Below are 25,595 nucleotides of genomic sequence, written 5' to 3'. Positions count from 1 at the left end.
ATGTCTATTAAAATGATCAATTCTCAGTTTAAATGAATTGGTGTTGTTTGTTAGAAATTAATTCGAAAGAATATTATTTATCTTCTTTTGAAATTAGCTTGAGCTTTTCCGGTAGTAACTGCATTAATTTAAAGAACTTTTTCAATTATGAATATTAGTAAGAGTTAGCTTCTAATTATATGAGAAATAAATTTCTAAATAATTATTTACTAATATGCATAGAAAAAGAGACATTTTGATTGAATTGTTAAAAAAAGATTACTCAATTTTTTCAAAATATAAAATCTAAAAAATAAAATTCTAAAATATATGTTATTATTTAAATCCTAAATAAAAAATTTGTTCTTCCACAAAAATTACCACACTCAAAACACACTCTAAATCCTAAATCAAAAAGTCAAATAATTTGTGATGTTTATTAAATCTTAAACATAATTCTCTAATTATTATTATTATTATTATTATTATTATTATTATTATTATTATTGCCACTTTTTTTCAGCTCATGTCATCACTGTTATGTTCATCATCATGGTTTTTTTTTTTTTTTGGGACAAGAACAAGTGTTTTTTGTTTTATTTTTTAGGAATAGATTTTTTTTTCTTTATTTTTTGCTATCCATAATCCTCTTTTTTGGATTAAAAAAACTACCCATAACACTTCTATTTTTGAATTTAAAAGAAAAAAAGAGACCCATAATCACTTTGTACAAAACTTTTAGGTCCACCAAAAATAGCCTACAAATTACAATGTTAACATTAGCATTAACTTTTACTAATTATAACACCTGAAGTGACAAGTTTATCATGCTTCTGTCTTCGATTCAGTAATTGTTTCCACTGGACTCAACATATAAACCACGTGTATAGAAGCAATTTCAGCCACGTATTTTCATCACGTACAGAAAAAAGCCTTCAGCACCGTAGCACTGCCCTTAATATCTGCTTTTTCAATTTTTTTCTCATATTGTTAGTTAGATAGTTAGCTTGCTAATTATAGAGATTAGTTTATCATAGTCAAATTAGTAAAATTAGTTATTCACACATACATATATGTATATATATGTGACAGCAGAATTTGTAATGGTTAAATGAAATGTATAAAAAATATACTGAACGCAGTTTTACTCCCAATCTCCTCTCTCTCGAACTGTCTCCCTCTTACCTTCTACAATCTCCTTCTTCTTTCAATCAACGATTGATTCAGTCATGGATGCAGAACACAACAATTTTAACATAGTGCGATGAGTGTTCCATGGATTGAATTCTTCATTTCTTTTCTATACTCTCTTTGTCTCTATGTACTCTCTATACTCTCCTACCCCTAGCTTTCTTCCTTTTCCTTAAACCTACACCATAGAGTTTGATCAGAGTTCCTCACTCCACGATCTTATGATTTCGCTGCGGTGAGAACTCCAATCAACGGTACTAAGGGAAGAAGATTCTAAATCGGTCATTTACTAGATTCATTGATCAAAGATTTCAATTCCTGCTCCAATGGATTCCAATCACACCCCGAATCTTGGAAACATTCATCTCCAACTTTTGGCCCAAATTGTGGCGCAAATCACTAGTATGCAATCCGCATTGACGAAATTAACTGTGAGCCCTCATCTTGATTTGGCTCATCCAGCAGACAGTCCATGTAACCCTTTGATTTCTAGGATTCTCAATCATCAAAATTATCACAGTTGGTCACACTATATGCTATTAGCGCTTAAATCAAAGAATAAACTGACCTTTATTGATGGTACTCTTTCAAAGCCACCCGTAGATGACCCGTTGTTTGAGGTTTGGGATCGTTGCAATACTTTTGTTGTCTCCTGGATCGATCCATCTTTCTCTGAGCAGTGACATTGCTCAAAGTGTAATGGAGAATGGTATAGGCAAGGATCTATGGCAAGAACTCAAGAATCTATTTTATCAAGGGGATGTCTTCAAGATTGTTGAGTTCCAAGAGAAGTTGTTCTCAATTAAGCAAGGTGATCTCTCTCTGTCACTCATTATTTCACCAAACTCAAAGGAATTTGGGAAGATTTGGAAACTTTCAAACTCCTCCCACAGTGCAATTGCACACCAAAATGCACCTGTGTCTTTGACACAGTTAGCAACTATCGAAAGGATACTTTTGTGGTGCAATTCTTGAGGGGCCTCAATAAACAATTTGGAGGTGCTCAATCAAACATTATGCTCATGAACCCTCTTCCCTCCATTGATTCTTCCTATTCAATGATGTTGCAATAGAAACGGCAACTCTTAGGAACTGACATTGCTGAGCCGAGCCCTTTGTTGAACACTGCTTCATCTAACACTTTTCAATCTCGAGGCAGGAGAGGAGGTCAAGAATGCGGTCCAGGTGGCAGAGAAAATTTTAAGCTCTGTGCTTGCTGTGGTAAAACTGGACATCTCATCGACACTTGCTACCACAAGCATGGCATGCCTCCACATCTCAAGAAACAGAACCAAATCAATAATCTCACTGCTGAGGATGATGATCGCAGTGAACCAATTAGCTTGTATGAGAATCAGGAGGAATCTTCACATGCAAAGTTTACTCCAGAGCAAAAGGATGCACTACTGGCCCTTTTGTAGCATCATGGAGCCAAGGTCAATCATAATATGAATCAAGTTGCTCCAGCCAATGACCCCACTCCTGGTGAGCATCACTATGTTGTCATGTCAATTTGTTCACAGCACAATGACTCTTGGGTCATTGACACTGGAGCCATGATACATGTGACATATAAGTTAGATGCATTTGATTCGTACCATAAAATCAAGCCAGTAAAATTTAGATTACTAAACAACCAAATCATCATTGCATCTATTGCGGGTCGTGTCATTTTCTCAAAATCTTTATACCTTACAAATGTCTTATACATTCCATCTTTTGCATACAGTTTAATTTCTGTTTCACAACTCATTGCATCACTTGACTGCCAATTTGTTTTTAACAAATTTGGTTGTGAGATACAAGACCTTCCAACATGGAAGATGATTGGAGCAACTGATTACTTTAATGGCTTGTATACACTAAACACCAGCACCACCATACACAATACACTTCAATGCAGCTCACATGACACCACAATGCACAACACTAAACTATGGCACCTCAAATTGGGCCATGTTCCTTTCAATAAATTGCAACTCTTACATGATTTGTTTCCTTTAATTTCTAGTTCAAACTTTAATAAAACTGTGGCTACAAAGCCGTGCGATTCTTGTCAATTTGCTAAACAAAAGAGACTCTCTTTTCTTACTAGTCATAGCATTGTACACATTGATATCTACGGTCCTTTGAATGTTCTTTCTACTGATGGTAATTAGTATTTTCTCACTATAGTAGATGAGTACAGAAGATACACTTGGATATTTTTTATTAAATTAAAATCTGAGGCAGAAAGACTGATTAAAAACTTTGTAACCCTCATTGAAAATCAATTTCACAAGACTATAAAGTGCATTCGGGAAGGAGTTCTTAATGCATGACTTTTATGCAGCCAAAGGCATATTGCATCAAAGGTCATTTGTGGCAACTCCATAACAAAATGGAATAGTAGAACACAAGCACCAGCACATACTGAAGGTGGCTCGATCCATTCTATTCCACTCTGCTATCCCTAATTGCTATTGGGACTTAGCCGTCACCCATGTTATCCATTTGATTAATAGATTGCCAAGCTCCATCTTAGAAAATAAAACACCTTTTGAAATGATTTTTAACACCAAACCAGATTTTAAACATTTAAAAGTTTTCTGTTGCCTCCCTTATATCTCGACACTTGCAGCTAGTAGGATGAAACTTGATAAACGGGCCAGGAAGTGTATTTTTTTGGGATATAAAGAAGGGACCAAAGGTAACATTGTTTTAGATATACAGAGCAACCAATTGTTTGTGTCAAGAGACGTCGTGTTTTTTGAGTCAAGTCTGCCTTTCACTGAGGCAGCACCTCCCACAGCTCCTATATCTTACACAATATGTGCTAAGCCCGTTGACCCATTTCTATACACTGAGGCTTATGATACCACACCACAACATCACTATAATCACAATTCACCCAATATTTCATCACAAATGTCTCTCATTTCACAAAATTTATGTCATCAGATCACTCACATACCACTGAGGACTCACACAAAGGCTCTCACACAACCTCCTACGTTAACTCCAGTACTCCACTTAGGATGTCCTCAAGGATCCATAAAACACCATGCCACCTAGCTGATATTCAATGCATGCAAACCTCTAAACTTCTTATTGCACAATCATCATCTTCCTTGTATTCTCTTTTACATTGCATATCATACCATAAACTTTCATCCACCCACAAGGCACTGTCATGAGCTATTTCAAATGTATCTGAACCTTCATCTTATGAAGCTGTAACTCACCCCTCTTCCTCATGGCAAGTCTAAAATTGGTAATAAATGGGTTTTTAAAATGAAATTGAGGCCTAATGGATCCGTTGAGCATCATAAGGCCTGGTTAGTTATAAAAGGTTAATCCCAAACTCCTGGTTTTGATTTTTTTGACACATACAATCCCGTTACAAAGATGGCAACCCTTCGGACTCTCTTGGTAGTTTTAGCAGCTAAGAACTGGTATTTGCAACAACTCGATGTCAATACGGTATTTTTACATGGCAATCTAGATGAGGAGGTTTATATGCGAACCCCTAAAGGCCTTCATCTACCAAGACCAGACCTAGTCTACAAACTCAGAAAGTTTCTTTATGGCTTAAAACAAGCCAGCAGGCAATGGAACGTGAAACTGACTTCAATGTTAGTTAGTTTGGGGTACAAGCAATCCATCAATGATTACTCTCTCTTCACTAAACAATATGTCCAGTCTTTTACTGTTGTTTTGGTTTATATGGACGATTTAATACTGACAGGGGATGACCAAGATGAAATAAGAAAAACAAAGATGGCTCTAGATAAAGTATTTAGCATCAACGACATAGATGATCTCAAATATTTCTTAGGCTTGGAAATATCTAGGAGCAACAAAGGTATCTCTGTTTGTCAAAGAAAATATGTCACTGATTTGTTGAAGGACTATGACTTGAATGATGCCAAACCAGTTAGCACTCCCATAGAGTATACATCAAAACTATCCAGATCAACTGCACCTCTATATAACAATATTTCGGCATATCGCAGATGGGTTGGGAGATTGGTGTATTTGACCACGACAAGGCCAGATATTTGTTAAGCAGTTGGCAAGTTAAGTCAGTGTTTGGATTTTCCCACAACAGCTCACTATCAAGCAGCAATTTGTGTGTTGAAATACCTTAAGCATTCCCCTGCTATTGGCCTTCTATTCCCTACCTCTTACAACTTTTGTCTAAAAGGCTTCACTGATGCTGATTGGGCATCTTGTCCAGATATCAGGAGGTCAATTTCTGGGTATTGCTTCTTTTTGGGTGATGCTTTGGTCTCTTGAAAAAGTAAAAAGCAACCTACTGTAGCGAGGTCATCCTCCAAAGCTGAGTATAAAGCCATGGCAGCTGGTGTGTGTGAGGTTCAATGGTTGTCCTATCTTCTACATGATCTTAATATTTCTATTACTTAGCCTATTCCCTTTTATTGTGATAACCAGTCTACCCTTTATATTACTGCGAATCCCGTGTTTTATGAGAGGATTAAATACATTGAAGTAGATTGCCATGTGGTGCGAGAAAGAGTCGTGTCTAGATTAGTTAAATTGCTACCTATCTCAAGCAAAAATCAAATAGTGGATATTTTCACGAAGGCCTTAGCACCTGGTCCTTTTTAGAACTGTTTTAGCAAGCTAGGCCTGTTCAATGTGTATGCTCCTCCATTGAGGGGGAATGGTACCAGTGATTTTGTTACTTGATGATTAACATCTTCTCTTACTGCAAGTTAGTGATATGGAATTCTCTATTTTTCCAACTTAAGGGGGAATGTTAGTTAGTTAGATGGCATCATAGTTAGACTACAGTTTTTACTCCAAGTTAAATTATGACAGTATGCATAACTATCAACTTGAGGGAGAACGTTAGTTGGATAGTTAGCTTGCAAATTATACAAATTAGTTTGTCATAGCCAGGTTAGGAAAATTAGTTATTCATACATACATGTATGTATATATATGTGACAACAAAATTTGTAATGGTTAAGTGAAATGTATCAATAATGTATTAATTACTGAAGGCAGTTTTGTCTCCAATCTCCCCTCTCTCGAACTGTCTCTCTCTCACACTACTAGAATTTAGACATTTACTAACACTTTTTATCTAACAATTTTAAAAATGTTAGTAATACTAATAAAATTTTATTTTTAGTAACATTTGTAAAATAAATGTTACAAAATATATTTTTCTTAAAAGAAAAAAAATTAGATTTAAATGTTACTAAATGTGTAAACATGTGAAAATTATACTGAGATGTTATCTTTTAATCTCTTTCACGTTCTTCACAGCAGAGAAAACCACTTCCAAGTTCTAAGTTCCAAGTTCCATGGCATTCGCATCTCCTTCCTCTGCACTTCATCTTCTTCCTCGATCTCAATCGCAATCTGAATCATTCTTCAGATTTGGATTCTCCTCTCAATTTTGGTAAGCATTTTCTCTCTTCTTTAACTTTTTTCTATTCACTCAGTTTTTCAATTTCTCATCTCTTACTGATTTTGATCCAGATCTGAATCATGCATATGTAATTTCTCGCCTCTGGTTCATCCTTTCGTCGCCTACACTGTCGTTGTGTCGTTCTCTTCTCGCCTGTGCCATCGTCTTCTCCGCAGTCGTCTTCTCGCCGGTTCCATCGTTGCTCATCCCACGACTTGGTGAGTTCCAGATCTCTTGTTTAGTTATCTTCTTGCTCCTTCAATCCTCTTTAATCTTTACTAGATGATTAATCTGTAATTAATTTGATGTATAATTATTAGTTAATTTAGGTTTTTAATTGGTTATTTAGTAGTTAGGTTTTGAATTTAGGTTTTAATTAAGTTTTTTATTTGAATTTAGGTTTTAAATTTAGGTATAAATGAGTTTAGTTACACTGTCTTTTTAATTATTATTCATTCTGTTTTGCCAATTTCTTGCTTATATTATCTAGCTGTCCGATGCCAACTGACCAGAAGCAACTATTTCTTGCAAGTGTAACATAATAAAGGAGCAGAACAAGCTTAAGCTCTACAAGGTAAAAAGTTTATGATTTGATTAGTTGATTAGAAGATGTTAGCAAAACGTGTTACACTTGCTTTTTTTCATTTCCATCTTTCAGTATATTTGATCCCTTTTTCATCCTCATGTTGAAAATTAAATATCACTTGTAATTGTAGGTCGAACTAAATTATGTTCGCCACATGGTCAAAGATGTGTCCTGTCCTGCTAAGAACCTTGATCTCAGACTAATGCTATGCACCAAAAGAATTATAGCAGCTCCAAAAGTAGGTGTCGTTTTTATTCACTTCTAAAGATTACATCGCGCCAATGTTTTCGTGTAGAGATTTTGGTTATATAGTTTTCACAATCCTTCTGTTTACTTTATTTTTATTACATGTCAAATTGAATTGCTAAAGCATAGTTTTTATCCATTTCTTAAATAGAAAAAAAGAACATAGACAATGCAATTGAACTTACTGTATGTGCTCCTATCCCAGGATGATGAAATTTAATGCATTTAAAAGTTGATTGATTCTGTAGTTCTAGATGAAACAAAGTCATGTAAATAATGCAAAAAAATTAAGGAAATGAAACCATTTTGCTACAAACAAGCTGCCATCAGAGAGAAAATGACTATAATTTTTAAGAGCTATTCTTTAAGAATTATTCTTTCCTAATAAAGACATGATGGACTTTAATTTCTTCACCACATGTGGTAAATACGCCATTCAGTTCACAACATATTCTCTTTCTTCAAATATCTTGGCTGCTTCGTTGTTCATAATATATATCACTTTAACATTTTTGTATGAATTGAAGAGTGTGCTCATGAGTTACAAAAGAAAGAAATAGAAGGTTTAAGATCTTAATTTCTTTTTACGAGTTTAAAATAAACAACAGAAATTTAAAAATTTTGTTATATACTTTTATAATTTTATCATTTACCAAAATATTTTAGATAAATGGTAAATAATAATAAATAGGAATATAGTAATTTATTGGAATAAAGAGGTAATTAATTTATCAATTGTTCCCTATTATTCACTTTGATACTCTGCATTCTACAATGTTTGAGTGATCAATTCATCAAGCATGTGCTGTGCACTCACCTTACCTCATCTTCACAACTCTACACTTAAAATCAAAATCATTCATTCCCTGTTTGCAGCTTCTTGTAACTAATAAAAATTATTACTACATCCAGATTAATTGATAAATTTATTATCTAATATTTGCTCAACCTATTTAATTTTGGTTACTCCTTTCAATTTTTGCCACATAAGTTTCAGATTTTACACAGATTCTATTTCTGAATTACCAAGTCCAGAGAGAGATGGACTGACGAAGAACACGACAAGTTTTAGTTTCTCAAAATACGCTGAGTTTGGCTATGCATTGGCTCTTAAGTTCACAATGATTCTTCAACACACACACACATGCACAGATTGGGATCAACACACTCTAAGAAATGGTGAAATTGCACTTTTATAAGATTAGATTGAATGAATAGATGAATGTCTTTTAGAAATTCTCTCCTCTCTGTTCTAAACTTTCTCATTCTTGATAATAGGACCAGCTTTAGCACCCCAAGCTAATGATAATGATAGTAAGTAATCATGTTTTATGTTTAGTTTAATACTAATAATAAATGTGTAGTATTTTTCGTATAATTGTCTTTTATTTATTGATTCCCATAACAGGACCAGCAACTAAGAGAAAAGGGGTCTGACAAAGGGTCATTCAAATTTCAGTGGGCTTTATGATATTCTTCTCAATGTTAGATGAGTAGTAAACTGTGGGGCAACATTAGTCTTAACTAAATTTACTTTGACAGTTTATTTCATGATTTTTTCTTAAAAAGCACAATATACCTCTTCAGAAAAATTTGGAGCTTTCTTTCCATCAATACCCTTACCTATTTTTTCAGCTGCACACTGCATTCTATTTGGTCTTGTAGGTGAGTATAAGCTACAACCGTTTAATTCATTTCACCTTCAATTTCATTGGAGCCTATCTATGCTTCAATCGTCTATATATCTTTTGATGACAATTGCTCTTTGCATGTTTCAGCTTCTGTGGGACTATCATTTCTGCAGTTCACTAACATGAACTCATTGAGGAACATCCAAACATTGTAGTAACTATTATAAGAGAAGTAATTCTTTGTTGTTAAGTGCTTTTTCAGGTGTTACTTGCATCAAATGTGGGAACTCGATGAACAAAGAACTGAAGATAATGGTGAATGATTCCAGTAGTGAAGTTACTCATCATCATGAGGATGGAGCATTTGTTAAAGGAGAAGCCATGTACTTGATTTTTGATGATTTGAAAGTGCTTTAAAGCTCTCCTAGAATCTTTGTGAAGGAACTTGTCCAGCTTGGCTACAAAGATTTCAACAATTTGACAAAAATTTATCAAAAATGTTGGTTTGAAGGAGGTAACTTTGCTTCTTTTTTTTTTATGAGTAAAATCATAAGTATATTTTGCATCCGTTAAATTTTCATCATCCTATTTTTATTATCGATCTAACCAAAGACTGAAAAGCATATGTAATGATTGATGAAGGTGCTAAAAACCTTTCGATCAATTTCTTCTATGATGATTTTTTCCCTTTATTGGCATTGTCTCTTTAGATTTTGGAGTTACTAAAGCAAGCATTAACTTGGAACACGTTTTGTGACATAACTACCTGACTTTATGCTCTTGCAATTTATGATTGTTTCTCAAATTATTTTCAGGCATTGCTTAACAAGTGGTCACCAAGATCCTATCTATGTCTGAGATTGTCACATAAAGTCAGTGACTCAACATCTTTTATGTCGCATAAAGCTCTGCACATGAAAATGGGTCTACATAGAGGGAAGCAAGTTCTGTTCTTGTCGAGTCTTCAAGTTTTCATTAATTTTTTTCATCGTTTTATTTTGTGATTTGTATGTTGATATTGAATGAGGAGTGAACCAAGACATGTTTGATAAATACATTTTTCTAGGATTAGTATAATAACCAAGTTTTTTATGTACTATGTATCACTTTTTTTTTTCTTTTTTATATGGAATGTTCATAGAGTTTAAGTGGTATAAGTATTTTTTTTCTTTTCTCATTTTATTTGCATCATAAAGCAAACTTGTACAATGATTATTGATTAATGAAAGAAGCTATAAAATTTTATTTTATGAATTTAATGAAATATTTCATGTTGTAGTAATTAATTTTAGTATATTTATATTGTGGATAATATAAAATAAAAAATAGTATAATATAACTAAAAAAATGTTACTAAAGATCTTTTGTAATATTTTTTAAGTATTACAAAAAAATATCTATGGTAACATTTTTTTAAGTATTACATAAAATATCTATTGTAATATTTTTTGAGTGTTACAAAAAATATCTATAGTAATATTTTTCTAAGTGTTACAAAATATATCTATTGTAACATTTCTTTATGTTATCAAAAAAGGTCTATTGTAATATTTCTCATAATATTACTATAGAAGATCTATTGCAATATTTTTATTAATTATTATTAAATCTTTAAAAAAATGTTAGTAAAACTCTTTAGTAATATAGAATATATTTAACATTTGTTAAAATGTTACTAATTAATATATATATATATATATATATATATATAAATAACATTTTAATATGATTTAGTAATATTTTTTAAATGTTAGTAAAAATTAAGTATATAGTAGTATCACTATCTACACTTTTCTTTTTCTTTCAATCAACAATTGATTCAGTCATGGATGTACACATTTCAATTCCATCTATTCTACTCACCAGTTGAAATTTTGACTGAAAATAAAATATATTTTAAATTTTTCTTATACTTCATCTCCTTCCTTTAATGGTTTTTAATTTTTTATGTCTTCTTTGCTTAACATGGTATATTTGATTCTAGAATCATAGAATGCTACAAAAGGACACGGATTACTATACTATTATGTAAAACAAAGTAATATGTAAAGTTATAACAAATTCATTTATTACAGTTTTGACTTTAGACTTAATTGTAAATTTGTGATATATAGCGTATTTTACGATAGATAGAGAAAAGAAAATATCCCAAAAAAATATTAATTTTTAGTATATTTATTTAAAATGAATAGCAGAAGAAAAATTGGATAAAAGAAAGATACAAAAGGAAAAATTTTATTCAATATAATATTGGCATTTTACACCAAGTGTTACACTATATATGATATAGTTGACTACTTCGGTCACTCTCAAACACGAGTTAAGTCACTTTTATCCATGAGATTGGCAAGTTGCATTGATTTGGTCCTTGACTTTTTAATTGTTACAATTTAGTTTTTTAGATTTTAAAAAATGCACTAATATAGTCCCTCTTCAACGCCATTAGTAAGATAGCTCAAATCTTGCCATATTAGACATATTAAAACAACGTTTTATACATTTTGATACTAAAAGAGCACTAAATGATGTCATTTTAGAATTTGAACAATATTAAAAAGGAGGGGTATAACGTTTTAGTATTGTTCAAACCCTCAAACGACGTCGTTTAGTGCCTTCTTTAGTGCCAAAACGCATACCATGTCGTTTTAATATGTCTAGCATGACAAGACTTGAGCTACGTCACTAACGGTGTTGAATTCTAGCGACGGAAGATATATAAAGGATTACATTGGTGCACTTTTTTTAATCTGGAGGACCAAATTGTGACAATTAAAAAGTTAAGGACCAAATCAGTATAACTCGTCAATCTCAGGACCAAAATAGGGTTTAACTCTCTCAAACACTTACACTGTATTTATTAAATTACTCACCCTCGTATTATTACTTTTGAATGCATATTATACCATTTTGTCATTTTGAATTTCAAATTAAACATTTATTGAGGAGAAAGAAAGTAACAAGTAGTCTTCAAACATGGCATTAATTAAGAACTTTCATCTTAACTAATTAGTATTTCTCATTAAGACAACACTACTATATGCCTTTAATTAATTCTTATATTGACATAAGACTTTTATTAAAAGATTGTAGAATTCTTTTTTTTTCTTGGATAGCACAACAAATGGATACAAATAATAATTTTTTTTAGTGATTGCTACGGTACGATGATAAATTCATACGTACCGATACGTTTAAAATATAGACAAATAACAATAAGACATGTAGAATTTATTTTTCACGTCAGCATTTAATTTTTTCTTTTTTAAATATATAGTATATCACCACTTTTACTAAAACACCCTTTTAATTAAATAAAAATAAAAAATATTTATTTATTCTTTTATTTGATTAGACAAAAATACCCTTTTAAATTAATCAAATTTTAGAATTCAATTAATCCTAATTTTATAGTTTCAAATAATTGAAACAACAAAACAAAAATATATTAAAAAAATAAAAAATCAAAATTGTTCTTCATCTGTGTTAAACATATTAAAAAACAAAAAACCAAAATTGTTCTTCATCTGGGTTCAGAAACCCTCTCGTTCACGCCTCTAAAGGTTTCAGTCTTCTTCATCTTTTTCTCTCCTCTTCCTATCCTCTCTCTCTGTCTCTTAACCTTTTCCAGAAATCTCCTTCTCTGGAATCCGTCCATCGAAAAGTTCAGAAACTTGCCGTCGTTGGAAAATCAACGCTTCTCCATCGTTACCTCGAGGTTCGACTCTAGGGTTCATACTTTGGGATCTGATTCATGGAGAAGGATTCAGCACTTTCCCTCCCCTCTGAAGCACACCAAAACGGAAAAATCCTAGCAATAATTGACTGCATTGATCTCGGTAGCTAGCCACCCACGGAATTTAAGGAGCCTAAAGGAGAATGAAGGCTAAATCGCTCAACTGGGCAAACGATGCGTCTTTCTCCTCTATGGAAGTTCTTTGAATGCCCCTTCGCCCTCCATCGTCGAGCCCCGTCCAGCCGCCATCGTCCAGCACCTCTCCCTTTCTGGCAGCCACCGCGTCTTCCTCCACTCCTCCCTGCACTCTGCCACTCTCTGTCTGCATCATCAAGAATGGAGTCTCTGACTTAGGTTGGTTCTTGATTTGTTTTGGTCTGATTTTTCACTACTTCTATTTGTTTTTTTGTTCTGTTCTTGAGTTAATTCTAGTTTGTTCCTAAGTATTGTAGTACTTGATTTTAGTTATGATTTTTAAATTTCTTGATTCTTGGTTGGCATATTTTCTGCAGTTCTCTAGTATTCTCTTGGTTGCTATTCTTGATTCTTGATTTTTGTTATGATTTTTTAATGCTTCTATTTTTTCTTGTCTGTACTTGAGTTGATTCTGTTCTTTGATTTTTGATTCTTGATTTTTCACTGCATCTATTATGATTCACCATAGCACGCTATTTGATGTTATTTCATATACGAGTGTTTCATTTATATCATAATTAGTAATACAACTCTAAATCTTTGAAGTTTGGCTAATTATAATTCATAGAGCATGTTACAAATCATTTTTATAAAACTCAGAAGAAAATTGAAAAGCTGCATGCCTATTGAAAGTTGAAACCAAATTAATAGTACTGTTTTAACTCTTTCCTAGTAGTCAATAGCAGAAATAAGCATTTGGTTTAAATATGCATGTAATGTTACAAAGAATTTGATCCTTGTTACTTATCTAGCTTAAATTTGAATTGTTTTTACCTTCTTGACTAAACAGATTTTTGTCTCTCTTAATGACTCTTAGTTTATCACTGTAAAATTGATGAGCAAACCAGAGAGTTTTAAGGAACTAAGACAGCGATGAAAGAAAGAAATACTTGCTATTTAATTCTTTGTTGATTGTCATTATCAATCTTATATTTGGTTTAATATTTCTTCAATGGCATAGAACTTAGATGATGAATTGGATCCTAAAATCTCAGACTTTGGAATAGTAAGAAGCTTTGTAGAAAATGAAAGCGAAGCAAATACAAGACATATTGTTGGAACTTAGTAAGTGGCTAAGTAAGCATTTATATGACATGTTGATAGGAATGAATAAGATCATTTTTTCTTGATTTGAAATTGTATGTTGATATTTTGTGCAGTGGCTATCTATCACCAGAGTACATAGTTGGTGGGCTGTACTCAACAAAATCTGATGTCTATAGCTTTGGTGTACTAATATTAGAAATAGTTAGTGGGAAGCGAAATAAAGGATTCATCGATATTGACCACTACTTTAATCTTCTTGCCGATGTAAGAATTAATTTTTCATTTGCCCCTAATTTTTATTTACATTTCTAATCAAGTAGCATCATCTATCTAGTCAAATTATTCTCATTAGACAAGATCTAATTGTTGTTATCACAATATCTAAATATCTGAATGAATATATATATATAAGGCATGGACACTTTTAGCCAAAGGCAAGTGCTTAGAAATAGTTGATGTATCGATCAGAGACTCAATTAATTTGCCAAAAGTCATAAGAACAATTCATGTCGGTTTACTATGTGTGCAACAAAATCAAGAAGATCGACCAAGCATGTCATATGTGCTTATGATGCTGAGTAGTGAATGGGAACTATCTCAGCCAAAGAAGCCAGGGTTCTTTATTGAGAGAGATGTGGTTGGTGACCATTCTACATTAAGCAACAATGAACTCATGGTTACTCAGGTCCATGCGCGTTAGAATTTGATTAAAAATTTATTCTGCAGGATCTCAACATTAAGCTCAAGGATGATATTGATAATTGGCCAATTCAACTTACAATAAATGACATTTCTCATAACAGTAGCAAAATGCTTCAAATGAAATTTGGTACTACTGTGAAGTGCTTGAATAGGAGTACTTGTAACTATGATTCAGGGATGGTGTGGAATGTTGATATTTTTTGGTTATGAGTCATGCCTATTTGGTTTATACTCTATGAACGGGGTTGAAGTTGAAAAGAAGTGCACACAAAAATATGAAAAGTACCCAAAAATGAATTCAGAGGAAGGAACAAAGTAAAAGAAGGAAGCGTAAGAAAAAGATCCCTTTGGTGGATCCTGAATCTAAATAGAAATGAAACTATATAATAGACAAGAAAGTGCACTCAATGAGGTATAGGTATAATTATAAGAACATGTATAATTATAAGTAAGAACATGTTGTAATGATATATACATTTAGAGTGAACGTTTTTCTTTTGCCTTAAAGTATGTTAAACTCTAAAATAAACTATCTAGCATCTAACAATGTCAGAAATTTTATTAGCTGAATTTACTGCACAATTCCCTGATGAAAAGCTAAACTGATGTGGATAAAAAGCAGGTCCCTTGGCCTTGGTAATGGTTTCTCACCATTCAGCATTAGAACTATGGCTGACATGTCTAGCCTATTCTCTGGTCTCTCTTGTACACATAAAAGCCCTATGTGAATGCATCTTAGCACTTCAGATTCTGCTGCAGCAACTGAGTCAGTTAATGATTCATCTATAAGCTCCAATGGCCTCTCTTCACACCACAGCCTCCATGCCTAGAGCACATGAAAATTGAACTTTTGAATTGTGAGATCACTTTGGAATCTGCAAACAAAAATACAGTGAGATTAAGTTGAATAACCTTTAGGCTTACATGCCCAAGAAGATCAAGATCATTATCATAAAAAAAATCCCTATTTTTGTTAGCAAAAGCTTCTACTAGCCTCAGTCTGAAGGAGCATGTTAGAGATATTAGTCAAGTTAGAGAAAGTTAGTTAGAGGTTATGATAGCTGTCACTATACTTTTAAGAAGTAGTTATACATTTGTTTAGTTTGTTAGACACTAATCCTTGTATAAATACACACTCACCAACTTATATCAACTAGTTTTCATTCTTATCAAAAATAGCATTCCTTCACTCTCTTTGTTCTCTCTCTTCAATTCCTTTCACTCTCTGATACCTTCAAAAATAAACAGGATATTTGACCTACAATTTCTTTCACTCTCTGATACATCAGCAATTTTTCTACTCTTGTTGCAAATCCATGGCTATAATAAGTATTTCAAACTTCTGCTTTCTTCCATTGCACTCTTCAACTACCAAATATTAGTAATCTCAGTGTTAAGGAAGCTCCTAAAATAGAAGCCTTAGAACAAATAGAGAAAACCTGAACTAGTATATCTCCTATAAATAGCAAGTTGGTTTTATTCCGTTATTCAATATATCATCCTGGAATTTTTACACAGATTTTGTTCTTCTAATGTCTCATTTTTTCTTTAGTTGTTTTGCTTTATTAATTATCATCATAAATCATAAGTATATATTAATGTTTGCATTTAGTTCTTACATATGTCCAAAGAGAGAATAAATTGTTCTTTATAAATATATTCTGAATTTTCTTGAGTATATATCTCTACTAATCTCACAATCTATATAATCATTCACAACCTAAAGAATAAGTTTCCTCTAAAGAATAAGTTTCCTCTAATTTTCAAATTTTCATTCACAACCTAAAGAATATCCTATGTTGTAAATCTAGTGGTTGAAATAATGTAGCTGTCAGAGAAGACAAAATTGGATCCCAACCGTCTGCCACTTTTTATCACATATGTTTATTTGGGCAAAGTTGACTGCTTAAAAAGAGTAAGTTTATATCATTTTAAATTCATATTAGCAAATATTGGCATAAAATAATTTTAATAACTAAAATGACTTTCTCTTGATTAGGCCTTTATCCCTATATCTGAAACTACTGACGAAGGTCATGAACACTGGTACCTCGTAGTGATTGATCGTGTTAAAAGACAAATCATTTTGCTAGACCCATTACCCATTGAAAAACAGTTCAAGCGAAAGAGGACAGCCTTGAAATTAGTAACTATATTTTCTTTTTTTTTTGTTAATTATCTACATATATGACTAAAAAAGCAAACTCTAACATAGACATAAACAAGCCATTTATTTAGGCGATGTATTGGAAGATCGTTCATTCTATGACTTTGAGACCACTCCAAATCTGATTTCTTCACAATTTGAATTTGAAGAGCCAGAAGGCCTTCCAACCCTCGAAGCTGGATCGTAAGATCGTATAATTAGTAGTTATTGATATGAAATTTATGCAATTATATAATACTCTAATATAGCTTCCTCGATATGTAGGAGTGATGCCGGTGTGTGGGTTGCAAGTTGGATGATAGCTTGTTTTGAAGATGATCATTTTAACATAAAGGTAATGTTATGCACTAATCTTTTCCTTCGTTCTTTCTTTTATATTTAGGTAGTTAAGCCTAATGTGTAATTATTCAAATTTTATTAGGTGGATGATGGGGTTCGCATGAAGATTGCAGTCTCACTCGTGTTAAAGAATCATAATATGATCAGCTATAGGGTAAAAAAAATGCCATTGAAAATCTTAATAAACTGTATGATAATCACCATCATGATGATTATGAATTTCCACAAGATTAGATTTACAACATAGGATATTTTTTATTATTTTTGTTTTTATTATTTTCTTGTGGGCATATGAACCGTCTAGTGACATACGACATTATATTTTGTTTACGTTTGTGTTGGTATTTGTTTGTCGGATTATTTAATGTCTCCATTTGACTATGTATGAATTTATACTCTTTTGGTGATTGAAATTTTGTTCTTTTATACTCTTTTAGTTCAGTGGCATCGTCTTTCTTGAAAGCATGTTTCTCTTGCGGGGATGACCCTACTCTTTTATAATCATGAGAGTCCGTCTATTCTAAAGTTATCCTTGAGGCTTCAAGTTCTTTCACTATGCTGTGCTGGATCTAAGGCTATCAATGATCCAAAAGGTTAGTTAATATGATCTTGATATCTTGAGCAGAAACTGTTGTAATTATCATTATTGTTGTTGTTGTTGTTGTTATTATTATTATTATCATCAATGCTTTTTATAGGAAAACTCTAGTTACTAATGCTTTTTATATGAAAACTCTATTCCCCCTTATGAAAAGTGCCCGTCTTTTTGAGATTTTGGGTTGTTTGGTTATGGAAATTATATCTGGAGTCATTTGAAAGATTAAATTTGTTAAACTGTTAGTTGGGATGTTTTTAAGCTGTTCTTTTTCCTTGGTGTCTATAGGGCATGAGAGTCATGGAGTTCATCTCTGTCACAAATGTGGATGGCCTTTCCCGAATCCACATCCAAGTGCCAAGCACAGGCGTGCTCACAAGAAGATCTATGGAACCATTGAAGGTTACAAGCTGTGTTCCTCCGAGGAACAATCTCGCTCAAACAGCTCAGATGATGGACATGGTTTTGATGATGATAAAAAATCTCCAGGTGATTTTTTCTTCTTTTTCCAGAGTGTAAATATGCAGTGTCTAATGTAGTGTGTTGACTTGGTGAGAATATATGGTTTTTTATGAATAAATGGTCTTTGATATTAGTGTTATGTTCTAAAATGGCTAGGTTGTTTTATGTTTGTGCTGATATTCTGTTTATTCGGTTATGTCAGGTCCAGAGGTCTTGAATATAGGCAACAAGGAGAAGGATGATAGTGGAATTGGAGATAAAATAAATAGATCAGAAGATGAGGTGTTTTCAAATGCAGTTGCAGATGTTTCAGATAGTCAAGGAGTTACGGAATCTCTGCAGGAAGGTAGTTTGGACTCAAGTACCAGTTTAGAACGGGACGGCAAAGATGATCCAAAATTTTCAGGGTCTTCCAAGGACAGTGATTTTAATGGTAAGAACTAAGATGATAGGTTTAAATCACATGTTCTCTTAGTTTTATGGCTCAGTAAAATACTTGTGCCTGAAAATTTGAAAATTAGAGGAAACTTATTCTTTAGATTTTGAATGATTATATAGATTGTGAGATTAGTGGAATGAATTTTATTCACTTCATCTGTGCACATTGAATTGGATTTGTTCAACTTAGTACTAGTCATTAGAACTTTTATAGAAAGGTTTCAGACTTTCAGCCCTACAATTTTGTCTTAATTTGTCACTTAGTATTTTTATTCTGTGGCTCAATAGTGTGTGATAATTCATTTCACAGATGCGGTTGAGAGTCAGTTAACTATTGAGTCAAGGGATGGCTGTCAAAATCAGCACACTAAAATTTTGCAAGGTGAAAGGGTTGAAGAGGAAAACTTACCAGAATTGCAAGATCAATTGTCAGGATCCACTGCGACATCATTATCTGATTCCATTGCAGATTTACGAGCCAAAGAATCAGCTGTTGTCCATAGTAAAGATATCTTTGGCTTGTCAACTGAATCACATCCCAGCAAACCTGAAGCCGTGCCGGATTTGTTGCCTAAAAATACAGTCAATGCCGGTGAAAATGTGACAGATTGCAATATGAGATCTGTTGTATTGGATACTATTTCGGAAGGAAAGGATGAGGTTAACCTCACAGTTAGTGATTCTACTACCTTTGGTTGGTCATTCGAATCACGTCCTGAAAAAGCTAAAGCCATGCTAGATGTATTGCTTGAAAATTATATCCAAGCTGGTGAAAATGTAACAGATTTCAGTCTGACATCTGCTGCATTGGATACTAATTCGAAAGGGAAGGACAAGATTAGGTCTGATCAGGATAAAGATGAAATTATAACCCCTTCTGATGCTGTTGTGGGTGAAACATGTGAAGGGGAGTCTAAAATGGCAGTTAAGGATGCAATGAATGTTGGCTTGTCAACTGTATCAGATCCCCATAAAGCTGAAGTGATGCCCGATGTATTGCCTGAAAATAAGATATATGCTGATGAAAATATGAGAGATTGCATTTTTACATCTGAACTGGGGACTAGTTTGAAGGGAAAGGATGAGATCAAAACAGATGTTGAAGAAGTTGAAATTATAGTCCCTTTGGATACTGGTGTTGGTGAAAATGAAGTTGACAGGCCTTTCAGTTGAGGAAGCTATTGGAAAGGATTTACTTATACTGGTTGAGGATTTTTTAGCAGAGATAGTCAAGAAGATGCTGGACATGGCACTGCAGGGTATGTCTTTTTTCTATTCACCATTTTATCCTTTTTTTTTCAATTATTTTGGAACAGGCCAAGAAGATTACAATAGATTAAGACCTTTAAGCTATCGAGGAGCTGATGTATTCCTGCTAGCATTCTCTCTTATAAGCAGGGCTAGCTATGAAAATGTTGCCAAGAAAGTAAGATTGGTATATACTTATTATTATTATTGTTCTTTTTTCTCTCTACTCTGGACTAATTTTTTCTTTTCCTCCTTTTCCAGTGGATTCCTGAGTTGAGGCATTATGCTCCTGGTGTTCCAATTATTCTTGTTGGAACAAAACTTGGTTAGATTCTTGTTCTTTCTTTACCTTCTTGATGTTTGATGCCCTTGTTATCTACCTGATAACCTTCAGCATGATAGTAGTTCCGTGATCCTGTGAAGTTTCATCTTATTATCATACTAATTGCTGTCTTTTACTCATACTGTGTTTCTTTCATTATTAGAAAGTTGGGGAATAGATTCTGGATTCCAATGTCATTGCTGTTATTTTTTTCCCTTTGATTGCTTGTTATTCAGTAGTGGTTTAGAGAAGGAAGTTCATCCTCGAAGATTACCTAAATCATGACTTTAATCAAGAATTGATTCAGATATACCAAACTATTTCATGGAATGCTTTCTTAATTTTTCCCTTTACCTCCTTGTTTAACTAAAAGGCTAATGTAATGATTGTTTTAAAAACTAAATGGATGTTGATAAATCTTGAAAAAACCTTGATTTATGAACAGTATTAGGAAGTTTAAAGTGACAGAAGATTGCTACTACCTAACATGAGTAATTTGTCGTGGTAGAGCTGGTGTTTCCATAAGTTCTTTTCTTATTGACTCGTTAGAATTTCCATTTCTGATAGTCAATAACAAAAGTAGAATTTCTATTCTGAAAATTTTGTCTTTGGTCTCAATTTTTCATATAGTTTCTTTTGGAATTTTTGTTCTCTCATATATAGTGCTAACTTAATTATATGTATTTAATGCTTTCATTGTAAAGGTGTCATTATTAACTTGCTTGGGCATTTCTTGACAACCAATATGCGACTTGTGTAGATCTTTGGGATGATAAGCAGTTTTTTCAAGATCATCCTGGTGCAGCGCCTATCACCACAGTGCAGGTACTTCCTAGCTTTCATTGCTTCCATTACCAATATCCATTGCTATCGCTTTGTGTCTTATTTCATTGCCTTTTAGCCTTTAGTTGGTGTTCATAAGAGAGACCATCTGCTTACTTTATACATTAGTGATCTGATTTTCTCTCTTTGTTGAAGGGTGAGGAACTGAGAAAACTTATCGGTGCTCCAGTTTACATCGAATGTAGTTTAAAAACACAGTAGGTACATATATGTTCTCTACATCTATAAAAGTTCCAAAGGTTAGATAATATCACGTCCCTAACGATATCTGCCTTTGAATACAGAATGTGAAGGCTGTTTTTGATGCGGCCATCAAAGTAGTTCTCCAGCCTCCAAAGCAGAAGAAAAAGAAGAGAAAGGGTCAAAAAACCTGTTTCATATTGTGATCTTCTCAGTTCTAAATTGGTAGTTGGTAGAGGATGACATGACTATAGCCATTTCTTGGTAGTCTTTGCCATTCTATATCTTTGCAACATAACACATGATGGTGTTGGTGTTCCGGAAACATTACTGAACCAAATATTCGGACGAGAGGGACAAGAATCCGAGGAGGGTATTAGTCTGCCCATCAGCAGAAAGTTGTTGAAGCTGATGAATGGAGACGTGCGGTATCTGAGAGAAGCTGGCAAATCATCTTTCATCTTAACAGTTGAACTGGCTGCTTCCCAGAAATTGATTGCTTAAAGTTATAGGAAAATAAAGAAATACTTTGAGTTTTTGTACATCAGAAAAGCAAGTGTGCAAGAAATCACTTTTCTTGTACAACATACCTTAAGAGTAAGAGTAACATAGTCTCAACTCTCAAGTCTTAACGCTTCTGTAACTCCTTGTACGGTACGTATGTATTAATCTTCACGTTATTCAGCTATTCATATAAACTATTGTATATTTATATTACTTAATCTTCCTACAATTTTAGATTATTTAAGAAGCACTTTTATTCTGTAACTCCTTGTACGGTACGGTGTATATATGTATGAATCTTCACGTTATTCAGCTATTCATATAAATTATTATATATTTATATTACTTACTCTTCCTGCAATTTTAGATTATTTAAGAAGCACTTTTAATAATCAAACATTAAACAAGTCTCTGAAATTGCTATTATCCCGTCTTCACATGCTTAGTTGTAATATGATGAGGTGTGGTTTCTTTTTCTTCTTTTTCTGATGTGAAAGAAGCACTTTTAGTAATTAAACATTAAACATTAAGCATATTGGTCTCACAATCCCTTGCAGCGAGGATGCATTCCTGAACCTCACTTGTCAATTGAGTGGGCAGTAAATTGTGCTCATAGAGACTGACATAGATTAGTTGAGATAAATTTTGTACATAAAGCTCTTTCTTTTCATTTTGAAGATTGTCCATTTTGGTCTTTTCCTTGTATCATTCCTTTGAAAGTGTAAAAATAGTACATGAATGAAAGAAAGTTATTGCATCTCATTTGTTAACTAATTTATTTTTTATTGGCTTTATTGAATCTAAATCATCTTTTATATCTTTATGCAGCAAATCAAAATTAAGTTCAACATTGTTTTGAAGAAATTCACTGAAGTTGATGATCCATTTCATTTAAATTAGAATTTTGAATGGCGGTTGAAACTACAATTGTAAATCTGTTATGAACTCACGGTTTTCTTATATTAGAAGTAAAAGGAAGAGACATTTCATGTCATTATAAATAGTAACACAAGCTGGAGACATTCCATGATTGAGTGTCACGAACTTCAATTTTCACAGTGATTCTAGTTTTACAGAGGGCTGTGTTATAGAACTGCAAATTCATATCTTAACCTTTAACATCTCCATTTGCATTCACATAGATTGCTCATAATTTCATAATGCAGGAAAAAAAAAGGTGAAGGAAACATTTAATTATCCAAACTTGAATGTAATTTTGATTTGCTGCATAAATAAGAGATGATTCAGAAAATTTAACCAAAAGTTAACCATATATTGAGTAAAATTGCAGTTGGCCTTGAATGAAAATAGAACTTAAATCAGTTAAATGTAAGACTGATCTTTGCTTTTCGAAAATGTTAAGGCATTGCTAAAACATCAATAAAGAAATAAGAGAACAGACATATATAAATAAATAAGCCATACATCCCATGTTAGAAATTTCTTTAGCTATAAAGGAGATGTTATCAGTTGAAATTTATCCTTTGTTAGTCTAAACTTGCATTGGCAGGTGGTAGAATCAGCTTCTTGTGTATCATTGGTGCCATGAATTAAAGTTTTCTATAATTCTATCCCTTTTTTCTATATTAAAATCTTATAATTTTTTAGACTTGAGAATTAGTGCAACCTATGAGAACAAATGAACAATGAAGTATGGTTTATCTTACACCGGGCAGAATTGTTACAACTAGATACTGCATAGGGTTCCGTTTGAAGAGGTAAGATAAAATATTTAAAAAAAATGAAATACTAGAGTAATTGAATTCTTTCTTTGTCACTAAACCAAAAAACAGAGGAAACACTTTGAACTTGTCATAGTAATGGTCATTCTTCTTTCATTTACTTTTAAAAATGTGTAATCTTTACAAGTAACCTATTGTACAAAATGTGTGTACTAATCTATGTCAGTCTCCTGCAGCATGCGATTCATCGTCAATTCAAGTGAAAAGTGATGATTTGTTGGAAGACATCTTCACTGCATGGAATTGTTAGACCTCCCATAGGATGATCATATCCAAACTCTTCCTCAGCTTAGCTCATCAAGTCTTGGATTGAAGGTTGGTTCAAGTATGAAACGGGGATCAAAAACCGCTTCTGTTTCTCTCCGACATACACTGCTAGATGCCCCTTTGGGACTTCCACGGATTTTGAAGCTGCTTGGCTAGCTGAGAATGATGATGTCCTTCGAATAACAGGTAAACGGAAACCCATTTTTTTCTAGTATGTATGTAATAATAACTGCAAGGGAAACTTCCCAAGTTTAAAAGAAGAATGTGCTTTTAAGTGTTTGACACTTAAGATTGTCAATGAGTTGTGTTGTTTTTGAAGGCAAGAGCAACTGTATTTAAGCATATTCTTCTCACCACACCCTTTTTCTTGTAGTACCCCTTCTCTGCCAAGGCCTTGCTCATAACCTTAACAATGATTCCCTCACGCAACCAATAGTCCTTCCTGTTGATTTTCTCCTTTTTCTTCTCCTCTTCCCTTATCAATTCTTCCAAGGTTGACTTTCCTCCATCGCCACTCTCTTTTCTCTTCAAACTATTTTCCGGATTCCTTTCCTTGTATTTATCTTCCTCATCCTCATCAAACACAGCCTTCTTTGATGAATTATTAGAATCATTAACAATGGAGTAATTCACAGTAAAAATAGTAAGATTCACATATTAATTAACACTTATTCAACCCATAACAAGTTCACAAATTAACTAACAACAATTATTCAATAATTGTTATAAAAAAATAACTAGAAGCTTGAAGCCCTAGAATAGAGCAGAGCAGATCCTGAGCAAGAGCGGGACAAGGGCACGACCGAAGGGATGATAGGTGGAACAGAGATAGCGCCGGCGACGATGGAATCGAGCTGCGCGACGGTGCTTTCAAAGCTGAAACAGTAGCTGCACGATGGTGGAACAGAGCTGCACGATAACGACGGTGGCTTCGAAGCTCCTTTCGGCGACGGCGGCGGGAGATGGACGGAGGTGAGGGAGTGAGATCAATGACGGAGAGAGGAAGGAGGAGCTCGAGGGTGATGGGAGGGATGTGTTCGCGTTTAGCCGTTGTGTGGAGCTAAGGTTGCTGGGTTGGGTAATTGGCTAGGGCATCCCAGCAAAACGATGGCGTCTTGCGTGCGACACAGAGACAGATGAGAGAGATCGAGGAGCAGAGAGAGGCAGACAGAGAGGATAGGAAGAGGAGAGAAGAAGATGAAGAAGACTGAACCTTCAGAGGCGTGAACGAAAGGTTTCTGAACCCAGATGAAGAACAATTTTGGTTCCTTGTTTTTTTAATATGTTTAACACAGATGAAGAACAATTTTGATTTTTTGTTTTTTTAATGTGTTTTTGTTTTGTTGTTTCAATTATTTGAAACTATAAAATTAGAATTAATTGAATTCTAAAATTTGATTAATTTAAAAAGGTATTTTGTCTAATCAAATAAAGGAAGGATGTTTAAGTCTTTTTATTTAATTAAAAGGGTGTTTTAGTAAAAGTGGTGATATACTATATATTTAAAAAAGAAAAAATTAAATGCTGACGTGAAAAATAAATTCCACACATCATAATATACAAATAACATAATAAAATATTTTAAATCCTCTTACACTCCAAATTAAGTCCTGATTATAATTTCGCTTGTTATGGTTACCATTTGAAAGGAGTAAGAATACTTTTTATTCAGAAGCTAAATAAAAAGATGTTAATTATTATTACAACAATATATATCCTTTTTCATCTGTTGATAGTACGAACAAATTAGTATAAC

The 25,595-nt window shown here is 33.2% G+C and overlaps 1 protein-coding gene and 4 long non-coding RNA genes across 9 annotated transcripts; all 5 read left to right on the top strand.

The window, feature by feature from the left end:
- Positions 6,392 to 10,232, top strand: LOC107644339. Of its 5 annotated transcripts, none has more exons than XR_002347398.1 (8): positions 6,393 to 6,583; positions 6,664 to 6,810; positions 7,083 to 7,166; positions 7,309 to 8,603; positions 8,703 to 8,738; positions 8,833 to 9,089; positions 9,203 to 9,569; positions 9,871 to 10,232. It is a non-coding gene; the product is annotated as an uncharacterized LOC107644339 (long non-coding RNA). The 5 variants fall into 5 exon arrangements; XR_001621311.2 differs by having other exon boundaries at positions 6,394 to 6,583; positions 7,309 to 7,416; positions 8,433 to 8,603; positions 8,833 to 9,569; XR_001621309.2 differs by having other exon boundaries at positions 6,394 to 6,583; positions 7,309 to 7,416; positions 8,422 to 8,603; positions 8,833 to 9,569.
- LOC107644338 lies at positions 13,980 to 14,507 on the top strand. The gene is made up of 3 exons (XR_001621307.2): positions 13,980 to 14,048; positions 14,144 to 14,294; positions 14,443 to 14,507. It is a non-coding gene; the product is annotated as an uncharacterized LOC107644338 (long non-coding RNA).
- Positions 17,720 to 19,906, top strand: LOC107644337. The gene is made up of 5 exons (XM_021124003.1): positions 17,720 to 17,831; positions 18,080 to 18,322; positions 18,498 to 18,728; positions 19,044 to 19,115; positions 19,203 to 19,906. The coding sequence occupies exons 1-5, from the start codon at positions 17,720 to 17,722 to the stop codon at positions 19,904 to 19,906; spliced, it is 1,362 nt and encodes a 453-aa protein (XP_020979662.1).
- On the top strand, positions 20,030 to 20,306 carry LOC110262588. The gene is made up of 2 exons (XR_002347396.1): positions 20,030 to 20,159; positions 20,243 to 20,306. It is a non-coding gene; the product is annotated as an uncharacterized LOC110262588 (long non-coding RNA).
- Positions 20,788 to 21,979, top strand: LOC107644336. The gene is made up of 3 exons (XR_001621304.2): positions 20,788 to 21,128; positions 21,282 to 21,347; positions 21,431 to 21,979. It is a non-coding gene; the product is annotated as an uncharacterized LOC107644336 (long non-coding RNA).

Source organism: Arachis ipaensis, chromosome B05, assembly GCF_000816755.2.
Source record: "Arachis ipaensis cultivar K30076 chromosome B05, Araip1.1, whole genome shotgun sequence".
In the NCBI taxonomy this organism is placed as follows: Eukaryota; Viridiplantae; Streptophyta; class Magnoliopsida; order Fabales; family Fabaceae; genus Arachis; species Arachis ipaensis.
The sequence above is the reverse complement of the archived record's forward strand: the minus strand, read 5'-3'. Positions and strand labels throughout refer to the sequence as shown.